Here is a 25,611-nt window from a genome sequence, read left to right as displayed (position 1 = left end):
TATCACTAAATCGATAGAAATCGACTATTGAGATCAACAGAAAACAAAATGCAGAAGATTGGACTAGCCCAGCTAACCAAAAACACCTTACTTACTTTCCTGGAACTCCAAATTTAGACACTACAGAACAGTAATAAATCCAGAAGCTCTATACACAACATTAACATTAATACTAAAGCAAAGGACAAATTGAAAAAGAAAGAAAAAAATAATCAGAAAAATCCTCTGGCAGAAATTTCAAAATGATGAAACAAAACTGATACCGAACAAAGAACTATACAGAAAAATCAAAAAATCTGAAGATGAAGAAAAGAAGAATCAGGCTTCTACTACACATCAAACAAAAAATCAAAACTGACTTTCAACTTCTTTATGAACAGAAAAACCAAGACAGACTGGTTCAAATACACTCAAGAAGATATGAAAGAACTAAATATCCATGAAAAGATCAACAATAGGCAAAAAATCAGAACGACACTTAAAACTAAACAGGTAAGATTTCAAGAAAAAGTCTCAGCCAAAATGGAGTCAAGATATCAGAAATAAGGAGGAAGTCATGTAAAAAAAGTATTGGAAGAAAGAAAAGAACTAGAGATATTACAGTTAGAGAAAAAAAACACACATGAAAATAATTTGATTTAATGTACCCCAGGTAAATTTGAAAAAAAAGTTACAATTTAAACAAAAAATAACATTTAAAAAATTACTACAACACAATGTTGACAAAAACAGCAAAAATTAATGATTTTTATAATAAATTTTCATACAATAAAATTTTAATATTTAATATATAAAAAAAATAAATACTTAGAATAAGAAATCTAAATTTCTATACTCCTGCATGATTTGAAGAAGAAAGCGAACAAAAAAAAATTACAGTGATGTTTTTGAGAATAGATGTCACTGGAATTGAAATGGAGACTTATGACTTGGAAGGATTTTTTATCAGCTTAATCCCATTCAAACAGATTAATTACAAAAATTATATAAAGAGATACTCGCTGGCTGGACAAAAGGAAAAATACAAAAAATTCAATTACAGTACATTTGTTCTAAATTCAAAAATATTATTTTGTTTTCTGATCTTAAATATATTCTTTGTCAACTAACCATATCCATTGATTGATATAAAATATAATCTGATAAGATAAGTAACTTTCTTTGCAAGGGGAAATCTTCAGTTCCTGCAAATGTACAACATATAATGGGTTGGTTCTTAAACAATACTTAAGTTTAGATGCTGTGTGTTAGAGTAACTGATATATCTGACCAAACCCTTCTTCTGTTGAAGGTAATTAAACAATGATGACTGTTCCATCTATCTGTACAGAAGAGGGTTGCAATTTATTTGGTTTTAGTGAGGAAAAGGATATCAATCAAAATTCACTATGAACTTAAAGCAATAAACAACGTTCAAGTGAAGAGTGTACATCAGGTTGAAATTTCATAACAGTTGAGTAAATTTTATGAACAAACAAAGGAGTAATTATTCTATGGTACATTCAAAAAGTAATTGCACAAGTATAATCGTGTATAAACACGATTGTATGTAAAGGAATTTTACACGTTATGAGTAGTGTTTTCAGCAAAGATTGGTAATCCTGCATTGTATGTAGTTTGCTTCCAAAAGTCAATCAGCTGGTGACCATAAATGAGAAGATATCTCTAGTTCTTTCTTGTTCATTGTGTATTTGTCGCCTTTGAACGATTTGAGACCACGTCTTTCCATCTGTGCTCAGAATGATGGTGTTAACTTTTGAACAGTGAATATTTCTCATTAAGCTTGTCTTCCATGAGCATGGTGAGTACATATAGATAGTGAAATACTAGTTTTCTGTTAAGATTTCTGGGTACACCAGTTCCTAATTGACGTAGTGTAAGAGTACTATTTGAGAAATTTAGGGAAAAGGGATCACTAAAGGACTATGAGCAAATTGGTATATCATCAGTACCCGATGAAGAAAAACTGCAAGACATATCAAACTGCTATGCAACATAATCCCAACAAGTCCATGCAAGAGTCAGCTTCACAGAAAAACATTGGTACTGCAACTGCACACAAGTCAGTTCATAAGAAGCTTGGTTGCATCTGATATAAATTGAAAGTCGTACAAATTAAACTGAAAATCATTCAAATATAGTCAGATAATTCTGAAAATATTTTGGAAATGTTTTCTATACTGATGAAGCATGATTCAGCTTATCAGAGTATTTTCATGCACAGAGGTCCCATTTACAGTCTGCCAACAAACCACAGCCACACATGAAATTCTTCTACATGACCATAAGATTGCAGTGTGGATTACAATAACCAGGAATATCAGCTTGATATCCTTTGCAGAAACAATAAATTCAGCTCGTTATTGTGAAATCATTCAGTTCATGGGAAAGCTAACTGAGGATGAAATCAATAATGTTTGGATTCAACAAGATGACATGACTGGGCATATAGGCAGGCGTTCAATGTAATTATTACAAGAGGTTTTCAAAGAACGAATCATTTCTAAGGACTTGTGGCCACTTCATTCTCTGGACTTAAGTCCATTATATTTTTACTTCTGGGGTTATGCAAAAAGTAATCTTTAACAAGAAAACCCCCTGCAGCCTCCAGAAACTCAAACTGCTCATTGTGATTTCACCAAGAACATTCCAACTGAACAAACTATGAGAATCTTCAAGAACAAATAACACATGCAGATATGTTTGGATGTTCATATTGGGACCATTTCTGATTACTACTGTAAGGTAAGTCGATGTTACGTATTGTACTAAAGTAAAACAGGCGTAAAGTTACTTTTTGAACGTACTATATCAGAAAAGCAGATCTTGTCCTGGTAGTCAAATATTTATGTATTATTTGCTGTGCAACACTAAAATATTTGGAAGTGAAATTCAATTTTCTATACTGCTTAATATGGAACATTGTACATGACAATTCAGAGTACAGGAAAGTACAAGGCTTATTTCAAAGACCCATGGTAAGTGATAAGAGAAACACAAGAAAAATCATCATACAGATGCATCTCCCTCATACAGTTTTTCTCCAGTTTCAAGAACATAATGGAACAAATAATAAGAGCATGGAACAAATAATGACTGTGAATGAAGAACAGATATTCCAGTAAACATCATAATTCCAAAAGTTAAGAACAAATATATCTGTATTATTTAAGTAGTGATATATTACTGAAAATTTCATGGATAGGCAAGTGCATCAACTGAGAGGATAACGATATTGAAAGATACCTTAAAAAAGTATACATAATTTCAAAAAATTAATGTTTTTTTTAGTCGTTTCTGAAATGAAACGACTAGCACTAGATAGGGAATCTTGGAGAGCTGCATCAAACCAGTCAAATGACTGAAGACAAAAAAAAAATGTTTTTTTAAAATTAAACTATTAAAAAAGTAGTGAATTGGGAAACTTAATTTTAGACATTCTCGTACTTTAATTAAAACTATATATGGCCTAAATATGTTTTTCTGGCTTTTCTGAGGATTTCAGAAATCAAAAAAAAAAAATCTTTTCATTACCCACTAAATTTAAATCCTGTATTCATTAAATGTTTAAGCATAAAGAAAGTGGAATTGATGAAATAAAAAAATTCTCTGTTTTAATAAATAAATTAAAAGAACTCAACTTTTGCGAAGTTCCAAATAACACAGCACAAAAATGTTATTTTTATTTTTAATTAACGTTTGACTTAAACTAAAAATCAGAAAGTAAACATTTAAATAATTCTTTAATGATCATTAAAAGATTTTTGTTTACAAAAATTCCACTGTTCCTCTGATGTATCAATCAATAACCAATAATCTACATTTTTGCATTCCATATAGTTTGTTCATACCATATTTGATCATTAAGTGTAGCTGTGGCTTAATAATAAAAATGGAGTATATATATAGCAAAAAATGTTATAAAATCAGAAAACATGTTGCAATCAGAAAAAAGCTAATTTCTGAAGGGAAATTAACAAAAAGAAATAATAGTAAATCAACTAGTCGCAATAACCTTGCATAGGATGTTTCTTTGGATTTGCTATTAATTCAATTATATGGGCTTATATAGCCTTGAATATGTTATCTGTCTAGTTATATGAGATGGGTTTAGAAACTATAATTACACAATACAGAAGGAGATAAAAAGAAAACCTGATTTAAAAATAAAATGATCTCTATTGCATTGTATAAAAAAAAATAAAATTTATATATGGGATGGCTAAAACATACTGCACAGTTGCTCATAACCTGCAATTGAAAAGAGACAGTGAAATGAAACAAATATGGCACAAAAGTATATTTTATTTGCTACAAAAGCTTAAATTTATTTTTCCACAGCCTACAGCTACACATTTCTCCCAGTGGTATCCCAGTTTTCTCAATCGGTCAATAAAAAATGCTGGCGGTCTTTCCTTGATACATGATATCACTGCGTCCTTCGGTTCATCATCTGTGATGAAATGAATATATTTACTATCTCTCTTTAACTGCAGAAAAAGGTGAAAATCACAGGGTAACATATCTGGTGGGTGTGAAGGGTATGGAATATGTTCAAAATTCAACTTTAAAAGAGCCTCAGCAGTTGCAAATGATGTGTGTGACTGAGCATTATCATGATGAAGAATTATTGGTTCTATGGATTGATGAACAAGACACACATGCCACCTAGCAGCAGGATCACATTTTTCCACTGTTAAAAATTAAATCACTGCTGTTTTAGAGGTTAACATAGCAGGCATACTCAACTCATAACAATGGAAAATGACAGCAAATGAGAGGACATAGGTAAACAAGTTTTAGAATGTTAGTAGAAGGGGAATGAAACTACAAGATGGCAGTAGCTATTGTTTTGTACAACATTTTCTTCTGTTATGATCCAGTGTGCATTACATCATTGCCACCCCTCATATATTCTTTTTAAATATATGTATATATATATATATATATATATATATATATTATTAATTTATTTAGAAAATGAATAAAAAATGTCATAAGCTAACAATATCTAGTAGCAACAAATCGCTTCAATTAATTTCATTTACAAATTAATTTTATTGTTACAATAAATTAGTAAATAAGAAAGTACAGAATAAAAAAAAGTTCAGTGAATAACAGTTAAATTTTCAGTCAAATTTATTATATTGCTAAAAATTACACTAATAAACAATGAAAATAAATAACTGAGAAAATAACTTACCTGATCAAGAAATGTGGCTTTCTTCAATGAATTAAAAGACTTGCAGAAAAAATCCATTTACCTTCACAGTGGGATGATAGCTTCTCTGCCTTTTATATGAAAGGTTATGGGATTGGATCCCGGTCGGGTTTGCCATTTTTATCGCACAATAAATTTTACATATACCTCACACATAAAACTTATGGTTTTTGTGGTGGATTAACCGTTAACAAAAAAAAGCGTATAATAAAAACTAGAAAACAAAATGCACTATATATTATAATGAAAATAATTCTGATGTTATACAGTTATGATTAAGCATTCTTACCACACTAAATGAAAATAAAAGTATACTACAAGGGAAAAAAAATTACAAACACAAAAATGGAATAAAGCACCTAACCTATTTTAATTTCCACATGGTAAAATAATCTTTAACCGCTGCATTTTCTGAAGTTAAAAAAAAACCTTTGTAATTATCTAAATAAAATAAATATATTTATTTTTCTTAGAATATAAATACATATAAATTAACATTTAATAATTTCATTAAAATGATCTATTTCTTTATGATGAAACTGTTTTAATAATAGACCCATGATTACAGGTACAAAAACGTAAGATATAACTGCACAACATATCCTTAACTACACAAGACAAAAGATAATGGTAATCATAAGCAATAGGAATCACTAAATGATTGTATACTCAACACAAAAACTATTCAAATGAAAAGTGTAAAAACTAAAATATTTACAAAAGAACAATATCACCAATCTAAAATGTAACTGTGAATTAAGAAATTAAAAAAAAAAATCATAATTTGTAAGTATATAACACAGAAAAAAAAGTTAAGCTGTTAAATTGCTTCTAATTTTAATTTACTCCAATGTTCTGATGAAAAACTGACATCTTTAAATCCATTAGTCCTTTCTGACATATAGATGCTCTAATTCAATACACACAAAGCATATGAAAAAGGCTAATATTGGATACAAATACAATACATACATGTCCTAATGTGGAACTGATGGCAGATTTCCATCTTCCCTTTATCCTTTACTTAGATGGATAAACATATATAAAGCATTTACTTATGCAGATATACAGAATGATTAATAATGGAAAAAAATTAGACTGAAGCTGGGAACTGAAACCAAAGTGTATCATACAACAATATGTTGCTCTACCAAAAACTATCATGACAGCTTGAATTTTTACTTCCTTGGATAAACATCATGAAAATCGCATTAGCTGCCAAAAAGTGCCAATCTGAAAGGCCGAGGTGATAGTCAGCCACGGAGAGAAGTTGCCTGATTGGTAAAGCTACGAGTACTCTGTTTCCTCTCTCCATGGGTTGTACAAAAGGCTTGAGCCAAACTACCCTCAGTAGATCATAACTATCTTATTTCTTCCCTTAGTAAAGACATCCGCATGAGCCAGAAATCTTTCCATGACAGAATACTCTGCCAATTCCAAGACATACAAGTTCTGTAGAATAAATTTTAATACAAACAATGAATACTATAACTCATTAATCTGATTAATGGTACCGTATCAAGAATGATAATCTTGAAACTAGAATGAAAACTGCTAAATTAATCTTGAATTTAAAGATTTTTATAGTAGGATATAATCTCAAAAATGGAATCAACAAAGAAGAGTGAGTACCTTAAGAGGATTAGAATGCATGACTCTAGTCAACAAGGACTTCAGCCATTAGGATTATTTTGCAATCTCTGCTGGGTAAAAATGTGAGTTCTTGAATACCCACAAAACCCAAAATGTTGTAAAGAAATTACAGACAAAAAAAAGAGGATAGCTTAGAAATGGCAATTAAATAAATTGTCAGATTTAAATGTTAATATTTTAACTTGGGAAACAGCAATGAATAATCCCTCATCACTTTTATTAACAAAAATGATAGAAGGTCATTTATAGCTTTAAAGATTCACCAAGTGACTTAACAGTTTTTTTAATTATTGTGAAGTTCATCAGTGAAGGCATTGTCTTTATCGTCAAGTTCAGTAAAGTTTTTTGCTGATGTTTATTGAAACACTCATTTATATTTTGTATGTTTATTTCGGTCTAAGCCACAGGTGTTAAAAAATGACACAATCTTATAGAAGAATGATTCCTTTTTTGTTGCAGGATTAATTGAAGAAACATAGATTAGGCAATGCAACAAAGAATATTCATTTTCTCCCAATACATTAGATGTGCCAGTTATGCTCAGACCTAGAATGTCTTCACAGAAAAGTATGGTGTGGATGCACCAAATAATTCCTCCATGAAATGGCTATATGACAAGTTCCAAAAAACAGGGAATGTAGCAGATGCAGCCAAAAATGGAAGACTGAAAGTGCTAACACTAGAAAAATTGACCAAGCTGCATATTCTGTTAGTCTCAAGAAGTCTGTGCGACGCCTATCTAGTCAGTCTGGTCTCTCCATTGGTAATGTCCTCTCAGCATTGTGCAAGTGTTAAAAGATGCATCCATACACAGTTTGTGTCATTTACGAGTTATCTGCAGACACTGGAAAACATGTAGCTTTCTGTCAGTGGTTAATGTCATCTGTAATGGCAGATGAGGAAGAACTCGATGATTGGTTTTGATCTGACAAGATGTAGTTCCATCTTGATGGATACGCAAATACACAGAATTCCAGCATTTCGTGTATGGAAAATCCACATCAGCCGCAAGAGCCTACTCTGAACAAACAAAAAGTGGGCATTTGGTGTGCAATGGGCCACTTTCAACAACTATTGTAACTTAATCATTCTCCCATAAGGTTGCATCACTTTTTGAACACCTGTAGATTACTGAATTTTAATAGCATAATGATCTGCTAACACGATATCAAAATTTTTTCAATTTAAATTTTGCTGTAAATTTTTAAGATTTAAATCTATATTCATTGCCATTCATTAGGATGAGTTTCTTGTAAAAAGTTAGCTTTAAAAAAAACTGTTAAACTAACTCTAAGGAAACTTGTTTGGTAACGTCTACTGAACAGATTATTGCAATGATGGGCACTCCTATTCAACAAACAACCTACAGAAATATGAACAGGAAATCAAATTTAAAATTGTACTTTGGCTTGATTCACTTTTAAAATAAAATACCTAAAATAATATGAGAAATATCATCTAAATAATTAAAGAGGATAATTTGGAGTTTCAAAGTTTTACTTTTTGCTCTTTAATTATCTTTCATTTGAAATGAATTTTCCTTTCTATCACTGCATTAGAAAAGTTTTATTAATTGCAGATAAAATCATATAATTTTCCAAAATAAATTTATGGAACCACGAAAACAATATAAAGCAAACAGGATTATATTTCAACTAAGCAATCCTACACAAAAGGAAGTTTTAAAACACCCTCATGCAGTAGCAGGAGGAGGAGGAGGAGGACCAAAAACCCTCAGGAATATCAGAACACTTTTACTGAAAATAAGAGGAAACCTTCATTGATCAACAATTTTGCATCATCCAGCTTTTTCTTTTTCTCTGTTTAACCTCCAGAACCACCGTAAGGTATTACTTCAGAGGGTGAATGAGGATGATATGTATGAATGTAAATGAAGTGCAGCCTTGTAGTCTTAGGTTGACCGTTCCTGAGATAAATAACCATTATCATCCAGCTAATAAATAAATTATACAATAAAAATTACTTCATTTCCAAAAATTAGAGTTCTTTGAGAAAAGTTCAGATTACCTATTAAATTTAAAAAAATCTCAAATTGTATAACATGTGTAAGTATCCACTCGAACTATAAATCATTCAGATTGACCCACAAGGTTGACAATAAAATTAAAGCACAGTTATCTTCAAATCACAAGTGTTTTAGCAGATTAAAAAAAAACATGACAAATTGGATCAAAACAACAAGATTTTGGTAAAATCCTAAAAAAATTTAAATAAGAACAAAAGATATCTACAATACAGCATGATTTAAATGTAAAGCCTATAAAAAAAAAATCACTCTGTTTACATGACTAGAAAGGACATACTGATACAACAAAGGAAAAAAGTTTCATCCATAAGGAGAATTGCGGTATGCCCTCAAACAAACAAATTACCACTGATGTAATCTTTTTGATTTTAAAATTTTCAAATTAACAACAAAACCTCCAGTCAAACTGCAAGACAAAATCAAACAAAAAGTAGAAAAATCTGATTTATAGCTAAAACTCTCAACTTCCAATATCTTCTTCCTATCACTAAACTTTCATTCTCAGTATTCCTCAAATTTACTGCTCACACACGCGATTACTAATTACATATAATAATACAGACACATTTAAAAACACACGTTAATATAAAAAAATTACATATAACTAAATTTATTTATTCATATTTTTTTTTAAATAAGAGTATTAAAAAAACAAGTCACAATAATCTGTAAAAAGCAACAACATAAACAAACACACAAACCTTGCATTCCAGACATGCGAGGCTTCTTTATACGACCCATAGGATTTACTGCATGAAGAAGTAGTTGGGTAATGCGAACCCGAGGAACCAATGAAGAAATTAATAAAAAAAAGAAAAAAAACAATAATAATAATCGTTACTGAGGTTTTTTTAATAAATACTAACAAAATGCCTGTTGCGTGTGGCCAATATTTCTGTCAAATTTAGTTCATAAAAATTTTACAAAAAAAATAAAAAAATATAAAATAAATAAAATAATAATTAAAGTAACATGTTCTGTCTATATAAAATAATTAACTTTCAAGAAATTGATAATAAAATATACACGATTCCATTAAAGAAGCTCACAAATCAGGAAATAAGGTTATTTTTTAACATACTCCTAATCTTGTTGCACAAGGTACAGTAATTTTTTGTCAAAATTAATATTAAAGAATAATAAAGCAAAAAATAAATACAAACTTTTATTAGAACATGTTTTGTTGCACATAAAAATATTAACGAAACAATAATATACTTTATAAAATGGAAAATCAACTTAAAAATTATTTTTCTTTTAAACGCAAATAAAAATATCTTTTTCATCAAGTTTTACATAACTTTCTCTTTAAAAAAAATTATTTCACTAAACAAAAAACCCAAAAAACTATTTTTTGTTTAATAAACATACAATTTGACTGTGAGCAAATCAAAATTTTGCAACAATTCTCATAAAGATATTTTTAAAAGAAATATCAATAAGAAAATACATATATATTTATACATATGACAAAAAATTTGACCGTGTGCAACAAGCATTAAATTAATAATAATAAATAACACAAACATCAATTTACACATACAAAAAAATAAAACAAAATAAAAAAAGCAAATACAATAAATTAGAATTGATGTGATATCAGGTTGAACTAAAAAAAGCAAAACAGGAAACATAAAAAATGCATAATTATAAATAAGGATCATGTATATATATATATAACAGCATGATGACATAATGATAACAAACAACAGAAGATAAATCTTAACACAACTACACCACTGATAACAGCATGTTACCATCAACTGGGATGTTACAAGAATATTGTTTAAATTATGTAACATAAGGAGTATTTGGAAAGTAAAACAATTCTATTACAATATTAATAAAAATGATAACGAAATATTTTTTTCATAGTTGCCAACACTACTAGTCTAATAGGGTCCACACAATGTGTAAAGTTTAACTGATCTCAGTAGTAGTAATGTACTTGCAGTATATTTCAAATGGTCTATATAAATTTTTAATCTTAACAAGCACAAAGTATGTTTTAATCAGGAGATTCCTTTAAACAAAATTCACTACCAAATTGTTTCTATTGGCAAGGATATTATGAATAGGTCAAACACTGCAAAAAAATTTCCAGGATTTGAAGTAGAATGGAGTAGAAAGCAGAACAGTTGTTCATGAAACAGTTACAAAAATATTAGGTAACAAGAAACTGTGTGTGCATAAAGGTTGGAAATATAGGTGGAAATAGCAACAGATTACCACAAGAAAAATCAAGCGGTTGCAGGCTGCAGTATAAGCATTATAAGGATAAGTATAAGCATTACTGCAGATATTTTCGGGACTACGTTGTTAAAAATGAAACACTTGTATGTAAAGAAGCAATAGTTGATGTAGTAAATATTATACATACTCGCCAACAGCAAACAATTTCAAAGCATTTATAAAAAAAATCATGCCAGCAATCTTTTAGGATATGAAAAAGACTATTTTCAGAACAAAAACAAGTTGATGAAGGAAAAGAAATTGTTCCCTACTGACAAGTTTGTTAATTCTTATTTATTGTGATTCTTTCAGTTACCACAAAATGCTTGATTTCCACAAGATCCTAACAAATGATCATTAAGCAATACAAAACAGACAGTAAAGGATGATGACACAGAGTCTGAATAAAGCACAATAATGCTTGTTAACAAACATTTTGTATCATACAGAAGTTATTGCAGACCTTAATGTAGAAAGTTTTAGCTAACCCTTTGCATAGTTTAATTCAGTTAACTAATATTAGCTTTAAACAAAATTGTAAAATCATGAAGTTAGAATACCTTAACTGTAAAACTGACTAATCAAGGTTCTAGGTAGTATTATTACATCATTAAGAAAACAAACGGGATACTTCTGTGACATAGGAATCAATTATCTTATTTCTGGCTAACAAAATAGGTTGAATTCCATAGACTCATATTCATAGTCTCCAGGTGATTATATTGAAAATAAGAGAAGATACCTAAAGGTATAATAATTCAATTATTATTTTAACTTTCCAAACATTCCTTGCACATAATTATAATTAGAAAATGGATTTATTCATACAAATATGTATTACAAAATAATTAACTATCCCAAACGACGCTGTATTTTATCTGTAAGAAATTAAAATTTAAATAAATACTTTATATATCAGAATAGTTTCATTGAAATATCCACTTCAAAACTAATACGCTTAAAATTTAAAGCAAAATGATTTAATTTTGTGCCAAGTATTATTTCTTTGTTTCAATAATATTAAATTGTTATGCTTTGAGAAGTTAGCAGATGTTGATCAACTTTTATTAAAAACCAATTACTGGCCAAGTACTGTAAATAAATAAAAAAGCAGGGTTGGAAACTAAAGATAGAGCAAACAGGATAAGTGGAAAGAAATCATAGAACCAAACAGAGAAAAACCAACAAACAATAAAATTTAATATTAAATTCAGGATAAACAATAGAGAAACAACAATTGAATTATAAACACAACCTGGACAATTTAAGCAAGAATTAGACAGTAGGAGAAGATTGTTTACTGCTCAAATTACTATTCTGTTTAAATGAAATAGAATTGAACATGCACTACAATCAGTTTGCAGAATAGATGAAACTGTAGATAGTCCTGAGTTCAATTTATTGAATAATTGTCCCAAAGAAAACAGAAGGAAATTACCATCAGCTTGACATCTCAAGTATCAAAAACATTAATTACAAAAAATTACAGGTGAACAGGAAGTGAAGTAGGAGATATTAACTAGCTCAATAATCTTCAGAGGAACAATGAAGAAAAACAAAATTACTTACACAGTATTTGTAGGTCATGAGAAGGCATTCAATAATGTATATGGGGAAATAAAATGATTAAACAATTTACTGGAGAATCAGATGAGATGTAGAAAAGTGTTATTTATGACTACATAAAGATCAGACACCTGTAATTAGAATAAATATAATAGGGATTTAATCAATCCCTACTGCTTTGAAACTTGAATTTAGAAGAGGCAATGAAAGTTGCATAACAATTCAAAGGGGATAAAAACTAAGTTGAAATTCACTGATATTGTTCCTTTTAATTTAAAGTAGATATGAATGTACAAAATATACTAAATGAAAAAATATGGATTCATGCGCAAGAAAAAAATTTTCAAAAAATATATCTCAACAAGGATGGCAAGACAATACTGAATTAATTACTTAAAAAAGAGAACATTATATATCAAATGTTGAAGAATTTTTTATTTAAACAATAAAATACAGTTTGCAAAATGTAAGACAGACATTAAAATCAAACTTCCCATAAAAGGGCGGTTTCATGCTAAATAGAAAATTGTTAGTATAAAACATACATTAGAAAATAAAAAAAATCTTCAAACACATTGCATCAACTGCAGTTTTACTGTGACAATGATACAATAACATCCGGAAAAAGTAAAGAATTTAAACAGAGGTTTTAAAAAGTGATGTAGTAGAATACTGAAGCCTAACAAGTTTATAAAATACAAAATGAGGTTTAAGATAAATTGAAGATAAAAAAAATTCCGACTGATACTTTTTTCTAAAAGAAAAAATTGCCTATTAAGTCATACATTAAAGCACCAAGAATTTGTTAATTCAATAAAGGAGTGGGAGAGAGAAATTAAAAACTACAGGGAAACAAAGAATAGAAACAAAATTAAGATCTAGCATATAATAATTATATTAAAATTAAAAGATCAATGTAGTGATCTTTAAACCCATATGTAGATCATTAAACCCATCAAATAATTGGTGACTGAAAAAACATACTTATTTTTCAATATATCAACTCAACCTATACAATTTTCTCTTCAAAAATTCTAGATTATAGACCAATTTACCCAATAGGCACAAAAATCAGTATAATCCATAACATGAAAGACAAAGTGTGTATCTTTAGTTTTTGAAGCTGTGTATCTGAATGAAGTCAGGTCACAAAAACTGGTTTCATGACTCAGTTAAACATTGTTTTTTTTTTTTTTTTTAATTAATTAATATCCTTAACAAACATTATGAGAAAGCCATCTTTCAATTGTTAATAAAGAAATAAGCATTTTTACTTACATTTTTCACATAACCACATAATTTATGGAATTTAGGATGTAAACATTTTCCTTTCAAATATTATCTCATAAATTTGTTTAGTATAATTTAAAAGTTTGAGCCCTTTTGTGCAAGGGTTGGGGGGTTTATGAAGTTTTTAAACACTCTTTATTTTTCTCATGGAACTAGGTAAATGTTTCAAACATTTGTTATCTTTGTAAATAAGAGTGTAAAAGAAGTTGTGTTTTTTTTTTTGAAATTACAAGCTCATTCAATTGCCACGGTCATTAGCCTAAATGGAAATTTGTAGCTTATGAAAAATGCCCTTCCTAATAAGGATTCAAATTCCCCAGGACCTCTGGATGAAAGGCCGAGTGCTACCACTCTGCCATGGAGATCGGCAGAAAAAAAGGAAGTTGTAAAAATATATTAGTGTATTCAAAGATTTTCAACATAAAGTGATATTTTTGTACCACAATAAAAATAAGACAGTAATGAGCAAAGTAACAGCAACAAAGTAGTCCAGTCTGAAGAGCTATTAGGAATGTTTACATCACTCATTATAAATTCTATATCTAACTGTTTTCTAACTAATTTTAATTTTTATTAATTATCTTATTCTTATAAAAAATTTTAAAAGTTTTATAAAATTGCACAACGTAATAAAAAAAGTTAAAATATCAAATAGTGATGGTAAGTCTGTCTGTCTGTCTGTGTGTGTCTGTGTGTGTATGTGTGTGTCTGTGTGTGTGTCTGTCTGTCTCTCTCTCTGTGTGTGTGTGTGTATGTGTGTGTGTGTGTGTGTGTGTGTGTGTGTGTGTGTGTGTGTGTGTGTGTGTGTGTGTGTGTGTGTGTGTGTGTGTGTGTGTGTGTGTCATCGTTTGTTGGCATTCTGCCTGGCATCAAGTATCTTATACTACTGCTATCTTCATCCATTCTTCTTCATCCTTGCTTCCTAACTTCTTCTACTGACTTTTCCGATGCAGTTATCAAGATTCGATTTCCTCTAATGTCCAAATAAGTTGTAAATATCTACATATGTCCTAATAAGTTCCCTTTTCTTTTGCGTACTTCCTGTGTTAGTGCTCTTTCTTCTTTAATCCTGTTCATTACTTCCTTGTTGCTCACTTCAACCACCCATTTTACTTTCTCAATATCCACATCTCAAAAGCCTTAATCCCATCCTTCTCCATCTTCTTAATCATCTATGCTTCACTCCCATACAAGACACTCTGTACATAGTGTTTGGCTAACCTCCTTAACTCTAAGTCCAGACTTTCATCATATCATAATTTCCTCAACTTACTGAATCCTTCCTTTGCCTCTCTGCTATCTTTCCTTTTATTTCCAATGCACTCTTCCATCCTCTGTCACCATACTAACCAAATATCTGTAATTTTTTGCACAGCATGCACTTCGCATTTCGCAGGATTTCCTATTGCAGCGCTCATGTTTTTAGGTTATAACAAGCAAACAGGTCTTCTAGTTGATTATATGGAATGCGGTACAACGTTTACTTCAGCAATCTACTGTGAAACTTTGAAGAAACTTAGGCAAGACAATCAGAACAAACATCGCAATATGCTGTCATCCAGTGTTGTTTTTTGCATGAAAATGCTCGTCCTCACAGTGCTCGAAGAACTCAAGAAATTCTAAATCAATTCCAATGGGACATTTTTACAGCTCAGACTTAGCACAGAGTGATTTTCATCTCTTCAATCACATGAAGAAATGGCTTGCGTTGCAGCATTTCAATGACTACAACGAACTTCAAAATGCCGTGAAAGGTTGGCTAGGTATCCAGGTGGCTGAATTTTATGAAGACTGTATGAAATGCTATATATAATGCTATAATTATATATAATGCTATAAATATATTTTATGAAATGCTATATGATAATGCTTGAATTTAAATGATGGCTATATTGAAAAATAGTTAAAAGCTGTAGTTTTAAATTGACCATAATAAAATATTTTCATCTATGCAGGTTTTTTATTTATACAAACGGAGGTTACTTTCTGAACCGCCCTCATAGTAGTAATTTTGATTTAACAGAAGATGAAAAAGATTATTGTGAATAACAGAGAGCTAAAACCAGCATGCTGTCTGGTCATTACACTTAATAACTGTTTATCTCTTTTTAAAACCTTAATAAGAAATCTGTGTCACTTTTCTCAATGTTTTAAACTCAAGAAAGAACTCCATCAAATACACTAAAATTTTCTAGTGTTTTTTTTTAAATTCCTTAAAAGGATAACAATGGTTGAAACATGTCAATAAGTACATCAGGACACAAATTAAAATTTTGTAAAAACTTCTAAAATCAGCACCCCTTGCACAATAGGATGGAAACATTATTAATAAATTTTAAAAATATAAGAGAATATATGTACAAAAGAGACTTTTTGTCATAAATAAAAGGCATTATATGGCCTTCTTATTTGAAAAATATAATAACAAATTTCGTAGATTTTTTTTTAAACCTTTTGAGAAGTATCTGACATATGATGTGCTTGTAACATAAGACTGAGGTAGTAATGATTTTCACCAATAAACACGTCTTGGGGAGTAAAGATTATCTAAATATCATACAATGAGAACTTATTTATTATTATACTAAAAAATCACAACTGAGAACAAATACAAATTCACTTGTATACAAAACAGTTATTGAAACAAGATATGCCCAAAAAACCATTCACAAAAGATTTTACTTAAACCTAGATGGCCATTTCAACTCATCATCAGTAGAAATATGAAAAATTATAATTAAACAGAAATGTACAATCTGAATTGGAGATTAATATGGTTTAAATATCTTTAAACTAAATTTATGCTTTCTATTAATATTGCCTAAAAATTAAAAAAAACAGTTACTTGTTTTATAATGTTTTATGAGATATGTTTATTGTCAATTAATAATGTTTATTATTTCTTTGATTTTATTTTTATTTTGTTTACTTTTTTTACATATTTATTTATAGTATCTGTAGTGTCTACTAATAATAATTGTTTTACAGCTGAAATGGACATCTAGAGGTTTAGATTTTAGTAAAAAATTTTACAAACAATTTTTGAAGCATAATTTCTTACTTTCCAATTTATAGATGTAAAAGACTAAGAAAAAAAATCCTGAAAAATTTTAAAAAGTTATATAAGCAGAATCATCTACCATAAAGAAGATGAGCAATGATAAAGCTGAACAAAATATACTAACAAATATATACAACATGTAAATGACTTCACATAATAGGATATAAAAGTCAAGGTTAAGTGCAAGGAAACACAGAATAAGAAAAAAAGGATTGTTTGGCATCAATAACCATCTAGAAAAAAGAGTGTATGATTTGTGTCAAGCTGTAGATCTACTGGGATAATGTGTGTCTATTAGAATACAGTAATGTGTGATAGCTAATTTAGCAAACAGAAAATATTTGGAGCATCCAACCAAAAAACTAAACAGCATGTCATATACATAGCATGGGTTCTCCCATAACGCAAAATTTTACTGCTGAAAACATTAACTGCTAGAAAGGGTCTTAATTATTATCAATACTACTTATTAATTAAGAAAGAAGCTCTACAAAACACCATGAATCTAATTTTCTGACTAGTCAGTAACAACATAAATAGATTCAAAGCTAGGTTTCATCTTCATTTCACAAACTATACTCGGGTCCTTTGGGCAAAACGACAAAGAAACTATAAGCCATAGATTTGGTCAGGACCTTCACATACCTTTCAAATAATAATCCCGCAGAGTTTAATTAAAATCCAATCTTAAAAGACAGCTTTTAAAAATTGTCATAGGGCAAAAACAAATAAAACTAAAATATCCAGTGTACTGTTCATCACAGAAATCTCACTTTGCTTAATCACAATAGGCTAGTTGACTTTTTGAGAAACCGGCTTATATTATGCCTCAAGGTCTAATTTATTTTAAAATATAAATATTATAGCACATAAAAGATCATTTGCACATGTATTTTACATTTTTATAAACCAATTAAAATTTTCCTGCTAAAACACTGCAAACTGTCGTGGCCTCTCGTATGACATCATGTCTTACAAAACAATCAGATGTTTAGTGGAATTTTATAGGCGTTTCAAAAATTACTAAGTCTAAAATGAATTCCAAGTTTTACAAGTACTGTGTAGTGCCTCAGCGTGAAAGTAATACCATTAAAACTCCCAACAACTAGTTTATTTAACTGTACACATGTTTATTTAAGAAACTGTATACAATCTTTCACAAACTTTATGTTCTGGCCATATTTTACATTTGACTGTACATATTTTGCTATCATACTTTAACTGCACGTAGCTTACAGCATCATCTCCAAACAATGCTCTTGAGGGCTTAAAATCAAATTTAGCCATTAATATAACTATTTAATTATGATATAGGTTTTTCTTCTGACAACTAACCTCAAAAACAATACACTCAAAATCCATTATATGCCCATTTAATAGCCGTCTGCTTAATAGCTCGTCAACCAATAATTAGTTAGTTAGTTCTTAGATGGCGCCACCCAAAAGCTATTTTGAAATAAGAAAATAAATAAATAAAATGAAAAATATAATCTAACCAAACTTAACCTATGCTCACTAACCTTCGCTCGCTAGTCAGCATTTCAGTGGCGCCATCTAAGAACTAACTAACTACATGGTTGACAAGCTATTAAGTGTTGTGGGCATATAATGGATTTTGACCAACAATACTTATATAGCAGAAAATTCTGCTGAGCAGAAATCACTATTTGATGTGAAAAACATTCCCAGCATAACCACATCAATTTTCGGCAAGTTACAGCTGTTGGCTTTTGCAAACCCTGCTTCCATTTCAAAGACTTGTAGTTGTGGTACTATTATAGAAAATCATATATAACACGCAAAAAAATGTTCTAGAGCATAAAATCAACAAACCACATAGACAGCTGTAAACAACAATCTGAGTCTTGCAAGACATGACATCATGCGCTCTGATTAGTGTTTTATGTCACGTAACCATCGATCTTTATTTTTACTTATTTATTTCTTGAAAATATTACATAATCTTAAATAAATTAACAAACTACATTCATTTTCAATATTTTTAGATTAACACCAATTGTAGAAAACAAAATTCTATCACATTTTTCCTTACTGTCATCTAGCCTATTGTACAAAATGTTTTAAATAAATATGAAATATTTTGCAAATAATTACTGTCACTTGAAATAAATAAAAATGACAATGGAAATATTTTAATAAAACTGAAATTCACCTGAAAAAACTGAATTAAAAAAAAAATTATTTTTGATACAAAGAGTTTTCTAATAATAATTACAATGAAATTTATAAATCATACCTGTATGTATTCTCATATGAGTTGCAAGATGATGTTTCATAAGGAATGACTTGCCACATTCATCACATGTATGTGGACGTGACTTAGGTAAAGTCAACGGCACAGTTGACGTTTCTTTATCTACTTGTCCGCCACTAGGTACTTGGTTTTCCGATGTTCCACTGTCATGATTTTCTAAACCAACATTACCCACACCTGTTGTAGATGCAGTTACCTATTGGAAAAATCAGTAAAAAAAATAATAATAAAAAATAGAATAAACTGAAAGAAAAAGATCGTAGATAAGGTATAAAGATTATATGTACAATTTTCTAGGCAAAGACTCCCCCCACATATCTTACAGATATATAGTAATTCGACACAGTGAATTACAATACAACATACAACTTCTTCATCTCTGTAAAAAACTTTTCTTTTTTTTTCAAAAATAAGTTAGAAGCATTACTATAAAAAAACAAAAAAAAGTCTTCTTAAATTCTCAAAAATGTTGCACAATCTTTAAAAAACAAAATGTATATATATTTATTTTTCTAAAGTCGATCCTTTCAAGAATCATATTTCTCTGCACTATACTAATTATATTAATCCAATCAACCTAAGTACAGAAAGAATAAATAAATAAAATAAAATAAAATAGGATGATACCTACCACCTTATATCATAATTCATGCAAGAGCGCTTTCGCGAGTTACTCGCATCATCAGTTACTACATATAATTTTTTCAAATCATCATTATCAAATTACATATCAAAAATGAAATTAAAAATCATTCTGTACTATACTTAAGATTTAAAATTTTAAATTGTTAAAAAATTCTTTTCCAAATTAAAATCAAGACAGAAATAAAACTAAAAATTTTAAATCCAAATTTTTTTTAAAATTTAAAATTAAAATTAAAATTAAAGATTACATATGTATAAATATGAAGTCATTTACTAAAATTAAAATAAAAGTTAAAACTAAAATCAACAATAAAAAAGTAAATAAATAAATAATTTAAACAAAATAGAAATCCATGTGGACTAGCTAGCCAAAGTTATGACTGTACAGAGTTGAAGTATTATGATTCATTGATAATTCATAATACTTCTCTACCCACCGGTTTGGTCTAGTGGAGAACATGACTTCACAAATCAGCTGATTTCGAAGTCAAGAGTTCCAACGTTCAAATCCTAGTAAAGGCAGTTACGTTTATAAGGATTTGAATACTAGAGCTTTGATACCGGTGTTCGTTGGTGGTTGAGTTTCAATTAACCATACATCTCAGAAATGGTTGACCTGAGATTGTACAAGACTACACTTCACTTACACACTCATACATATCATTCTCATTCATCCTATGAAGTAATACCTGACAGTGATTCCCGAAGGCTAGATAGTAAAAAAAAAAAAAATTACTTCAACTCTGTACGGTCACATAATTTTTAACTAGCTAATCCACATGGATTTCTATTTTGTTTAAATTATTTATTTTATTGTTATTATTATTGATTTTAGTTTTAACCTTTAATTTAATTTTAGTAAATGACTTCATATTTATATACATGCAATTTTTAATTTTAATTTAAATTTTAAATTTAAAAAAATAAGAAAAATATTTTTGAATTTAAAATTTTAAATCTTAAGTATAGTACAAGATGATTTTTAATTTCAATTTTGTAATGTAATTTGATACGAATGATTTGAAAAAATTATATGGAGCAACTGATAACGCGAGAAACTCGCGAAAGCACTCTTGCATGAATTATGGAAAAAGGTGGGTGTCATTCTACTTTATTTTATTTATTTATTGTGTACTTAGCTTGATCTGATTAATATAAATTATATATATATATATACACACACACACACAATTTTTTTTTTAAATTCATATAATCCATTAATTAGCATATTGACCACTGTGTTAATAAAATTTAACATTAAATGAAATTTAAACCACCAAAACACAGTAAATAGATAAGTTAAACTTACCACATTAATTCCAAGAAACAATTTTCACTGGATTCCACATCTTCAGTTGGTATTTTGTTCAATAATTACATTAAAATAAATTCTTAAAATTTGTGAATTTTGAATTTGTTTGAAAATTTTGAAATTATTATGGATAAATACACAAATTCTGCTATCCAGTATGGGAATGATGTAATATTTAATACGTCGTAATTTCCTTGATTCTAATGTCATTACTGCCAACTGTTAGATTTACTTTACTATAGTTTAATTTAAATCATCAACTTTGAATGTGATTGATTTGGTGGTTCATCAATTTATACTTTTGTTTATATTCATAAATATAATATTTCTAGAGTATATTCATTTTTTTAAACATTATTACAAACTTCCAAAATCTCTAAATTATTTTTGCAATCAGTAGTATTATGTTTGCATTCTAACAAATGGTCAGCTACAATAGATTTACCTCTTTTTTGTTTTTGTAAGCTGTGTAATGTTCTGCAAATCTTTTTTTAGATATCTACTGGTTTTACCAATATATATGCTGTTTGTCATCTTATAATGTGGTAATTTAGTTTATATGCTTTTTTGTATTTATTTTTATCATATATGCTAGTATTTTTTTCTATCATTTTATTTGTGTAATTGTATTTTAGGTATAAACTAGTATTCATTTTTCTGTTGTATTTCTGTAAAACATCATAGTACTTTTTATTCTGTTTTTTTTTAATTGTTTTTTGAATAATGTATAGCTCTAAAAATCAAGTTTTTATATGTATTAATCTTTTGTGACCATGGATGATAAGAATTTAAAAATGTAATGTAATAATATTTATTGTAGGTTTTCTATAAACTGATGTTTCTATTGTATTATCTATTTTTATTTCGATTTCAATATCTAAAAAATGGATTTTTTTTATTTCCTATTTCATACATAATTTTAGATTCTTATTGTAATTTTTAAGTTTATTTAGAATGGTCAAATGTTCATTACTTATAGTTGGGTTATATATGACTAAAATATATTCTACATATCTTATCGATAATAGCATTTGGTGTGTAATTATTATACCATGAACTATTTTATTTTCAAAATGTTGTTTAAAAATATTTTAGACATAATGATAGATATAGCTGATCCCACTGGTAAGCCTTCTGTTTTGTGAATAACAATTATAATTATACTCAAAATAATTTCGAACACAAATACTTATTATAATAGTGATAAATGCACTGGTGTATTCTGAGGTTTCATTTAATCTATTTTTTATTATTTCTGTTGTTTTGTCAACTGGTTTTTTAGGGTACATGTGATATCACACCTTACCATTTTTGTTTTAAAATTAACTTTATAGAATTTAATTTAATTATGACTTCTTTTAGATTATGTTATAGTTAAAATTTATTTTTATTCTAAGTATTTTAACTATGAAATATGCAGGTGTTGTTTTAAATTTATTAAAGGCCTTAAAGGATTATTTATTTCATGTAATTTTGGTAGTCCAATAAGTTTTGGGGATGATGGTATAATCTTGAATCGCAATTTAATTTATCATAATTAAATATCAGTTTATATTTAGATATTAAATCTTAAAATTTTTAAATATTTGTTTGTTGGGTCTTTTATGTCTTTTAAATGATTTTTTTTAAATGTAATTATTCATAGGTTCTTTGTATTTGTTTTTAAACATAATTGGTGTATTGGTCTCATTTGCTTTTAATAATATTAGATCATTATCATGAAATTTATTTTTTAGTTTGATAACCTCATATTTTGTAATCATTAGTTTATTAATTATAACTTCCTTTTTCTTTATATTAGTTTTTATATTATGACTAATTATATTTCTTATTTGTTCTTATCAAAAATTATCCATTTTCTCAATAATGCATTCAATATCAACTGTGGCATTCTTTATTGTATTATACTTATCATTTAAATTACACTTGAAAGCATTTGCAATTATTAATTTTTCTTTACTATCAAAAAATATATTTACATATTTTTACTTAAAAATAAATTTATTTCTTTTTAAATTTTACGTAAAAGTAACATTTTTAAAATAGTTATTTGATTATGCTTTTTGTTTCTGATAACTATTATAATTATTACTACAAGAATTAGAATCATTCCATTAGAATAATACTAACTATGAACTATTCATTAAAATTATTCTTGTTTTATTCTGAATCTTTCACATAACTCTTTTGAATTTTTATAGGTGTATACTTTTTAGGAGTTTTTATATTTACAATTGTGTATTTAGGTATTGTTTTGTATTTCAAACATTTTATTTTATATATATGTATGATTATGTTAAAAACGTTTTACAATTCTCAAAAATGAAGTGCAATCATTAAATAAAAAATAAATATATTTTTTTAAATGTTTATCATCATTAATAAAATCCATTTTAAAGAAGAGATGGAGATTTTCTAATAGGTCATATTTGATGAAGTAGAAAAAAGTTCATGGTAGAGACAAATGCAAAACAGCATGTCATGATAAAAATGCTACACTATCTGCATGACCAGCAATTCAAGCACAAATAGAACAATATATTTTTAAAAAATACAGGTCTTAAGATACTTAAAGAGGTATATTCAACTTTGCCTTTGTCATGTTTTAATTCTGAACACAATTTTTTTAATAAACAATGCATCTTATGATTTGATAAATGATGAGTTTTTTATCAGATTATTGTAAACACATTAAAATAATTTATAATCGGTTACTTTAATTATTAGTTACAACAGGCATATGACCAATTGCCTTAACTTTTTTTTATGAAATTTTTTTTTTTTTTTTCATAACTGCAGTCAAGATTTAATAATTTTATTATGATACACTGTACTCTGAAATTCATAGGATTCAAATATCAATAATTCCCATGATTAACTGTACAAAGATACTTTTTTCGTTCTACTTCTTCATAGAACTTTGACAATGTGCTTGATTACACATTAAACCTGAATTCATCTGTTTGAAGACATACCCATATCTATGGTCATTATTTGAAATTTTCCAATCCCCCAACTGGCATATTACACAGTTTCTTTCTGGACTTGTTGCTTTTCAAGACAGGTTCAGTAATACAGGTCTGTGTTTGGAGTGTAGGGCCATTGATGATGCACACCATGTCTTATATGTCTGCTCCAGGTACGAAGCTCAACATACCAAAGTAGCTAGAGAGCTTGCGAGGATCAACAGTGGTTTTGATATGCAAATTAATTGGAAAACCAAATCGAATGTAACTCAGTTGCTGGCTTCCTTAGATTCTTAGCCCTGCACAGGATGGCTGAGGGGATCTGATGCTGTATAGATGTATAAATAAAACAGCAACCCGGGTGGTTAGGGGCCTGCCTGGGTGCTTACTTCATCAAGACAGGCGTTTTGGCATCGAGCCCTGGTTAGCTTAAATAGTCGCTGTTAAGATGAGAATGGATGTATGAAGAACTCTGTGATAGAGCTGCAGTGTGGGAGGGTGAAGACATTGACCTCGCTCCAGAAAGCAGACCAGAGCAGAGAGATGAGTATGTTTTCATTAGAGCCTTATTAAAACTGTGAATCTATTTATTGATGTTTAGGTAAATCAAAGGACTCTACATAAATTGGATTGAAGGAAAAAACTGTCATTATTGTGATCAACACTTGTTTTGGTGGTATGAGGATAATATTTTCAGTGTTTAAAAACTCAACCAAGTAATGATTTGGGTGCATAGTCTAATTGAGGTTAGATATAAGAATTGTTTTTGTGTGAAACCTATGGGGTTAGAAGAAGACGCAGGGATTGCACTTCCGCAAATTGGTTAATTTGATAGTTGAGGGTTGTAAGTTATGATAGGTGATCATGGTTAGAAGAAGCCATACAATGGCGATAGTAGGTTGTGTAAATACACTGATGGAAATGTCTGCCAAGGAATTTGCATTGGTGGCATCCTGACAGGGGTCAAACTGATGACAGTGTTGTATTATCAAGTTTAGAGGGTCTAAAAGATGACCTAGTAAAACCCATCAGGGCTAGGAATGGAGGGGGGTGGTGTGGCAACCGGGATTGTCACAAGGCAGAGTGACATAGTGGGTCTTCCCCACTATGGGGGTCAGGATACTTTATAAAAAAGAACTCAAGACATCTTGGAATATGTGTTGGAATTTCCGGAAGATGCATTGGGGATCATAAGTAATTTTAAAATTTTAACAGACACTTAATGATTTCTAATCTGAAATTCTCATCAATTTCATCACTCATCACAGAATCACTCAATCTCATCACAGAACCAGAGATCAATACTTGTTCTAATAAGATGCCCCTGCACTGCACTGTGATAA

At 28.9% G+C, this 25,611-nt stretch overlaps 1 protein-coding gene across 2 annotated transcripts in view; it reads right to left on the bottom strand.

Annotated features, from left to right (window-relative positions):
* LOC142324029 (uncharacterized) overlaps positions 1–25,611 on the bottom strand; it is a 99,331-nt gene that overhangs the window by 42,384 nt on the left and 31,336 nt on the right. Inside the window, exons 3-4 of one of the 2 annotated variants that reach the window (XM_075364594.1) lie at positions 19,328–19,541; positions 9,623–9,670 (exon numbers count right to left, since the gene is read on the bottom strand). In XM_075364594.1, coding sequence (XP_075220709.1) covers positions 9,623–9,670; positions 19,328–19,541 — 262 coding nt within the window. The remainder of the gene's footprint in view (positions 1–9,622; positions 9,671–19,327; positions 19,542–25,611) is intronic. The other variant, XM_075364595.1, reaches the window with a different exon arrangement.

Source organism: Lycorma delicatula, chromosome 4 (assembly GCF_047948215.1).
Source record: "Lycorma delicatula isolate Av1 chromosome 4, ASM4794821v1, whole genome shotgun sequence".
In the NCBI taxonomy this organism is placed as follows: Eukaryota; Metazoa; Arthropoda; class Insecta; order Hemiptera; family Fulgoridae; genus Lycorma; species Lycorma delicatula.
Note: the sequence above shows the minus strand (reverse complement) of the source record. Positions and strands in the feature narration are given on the sequence as shown.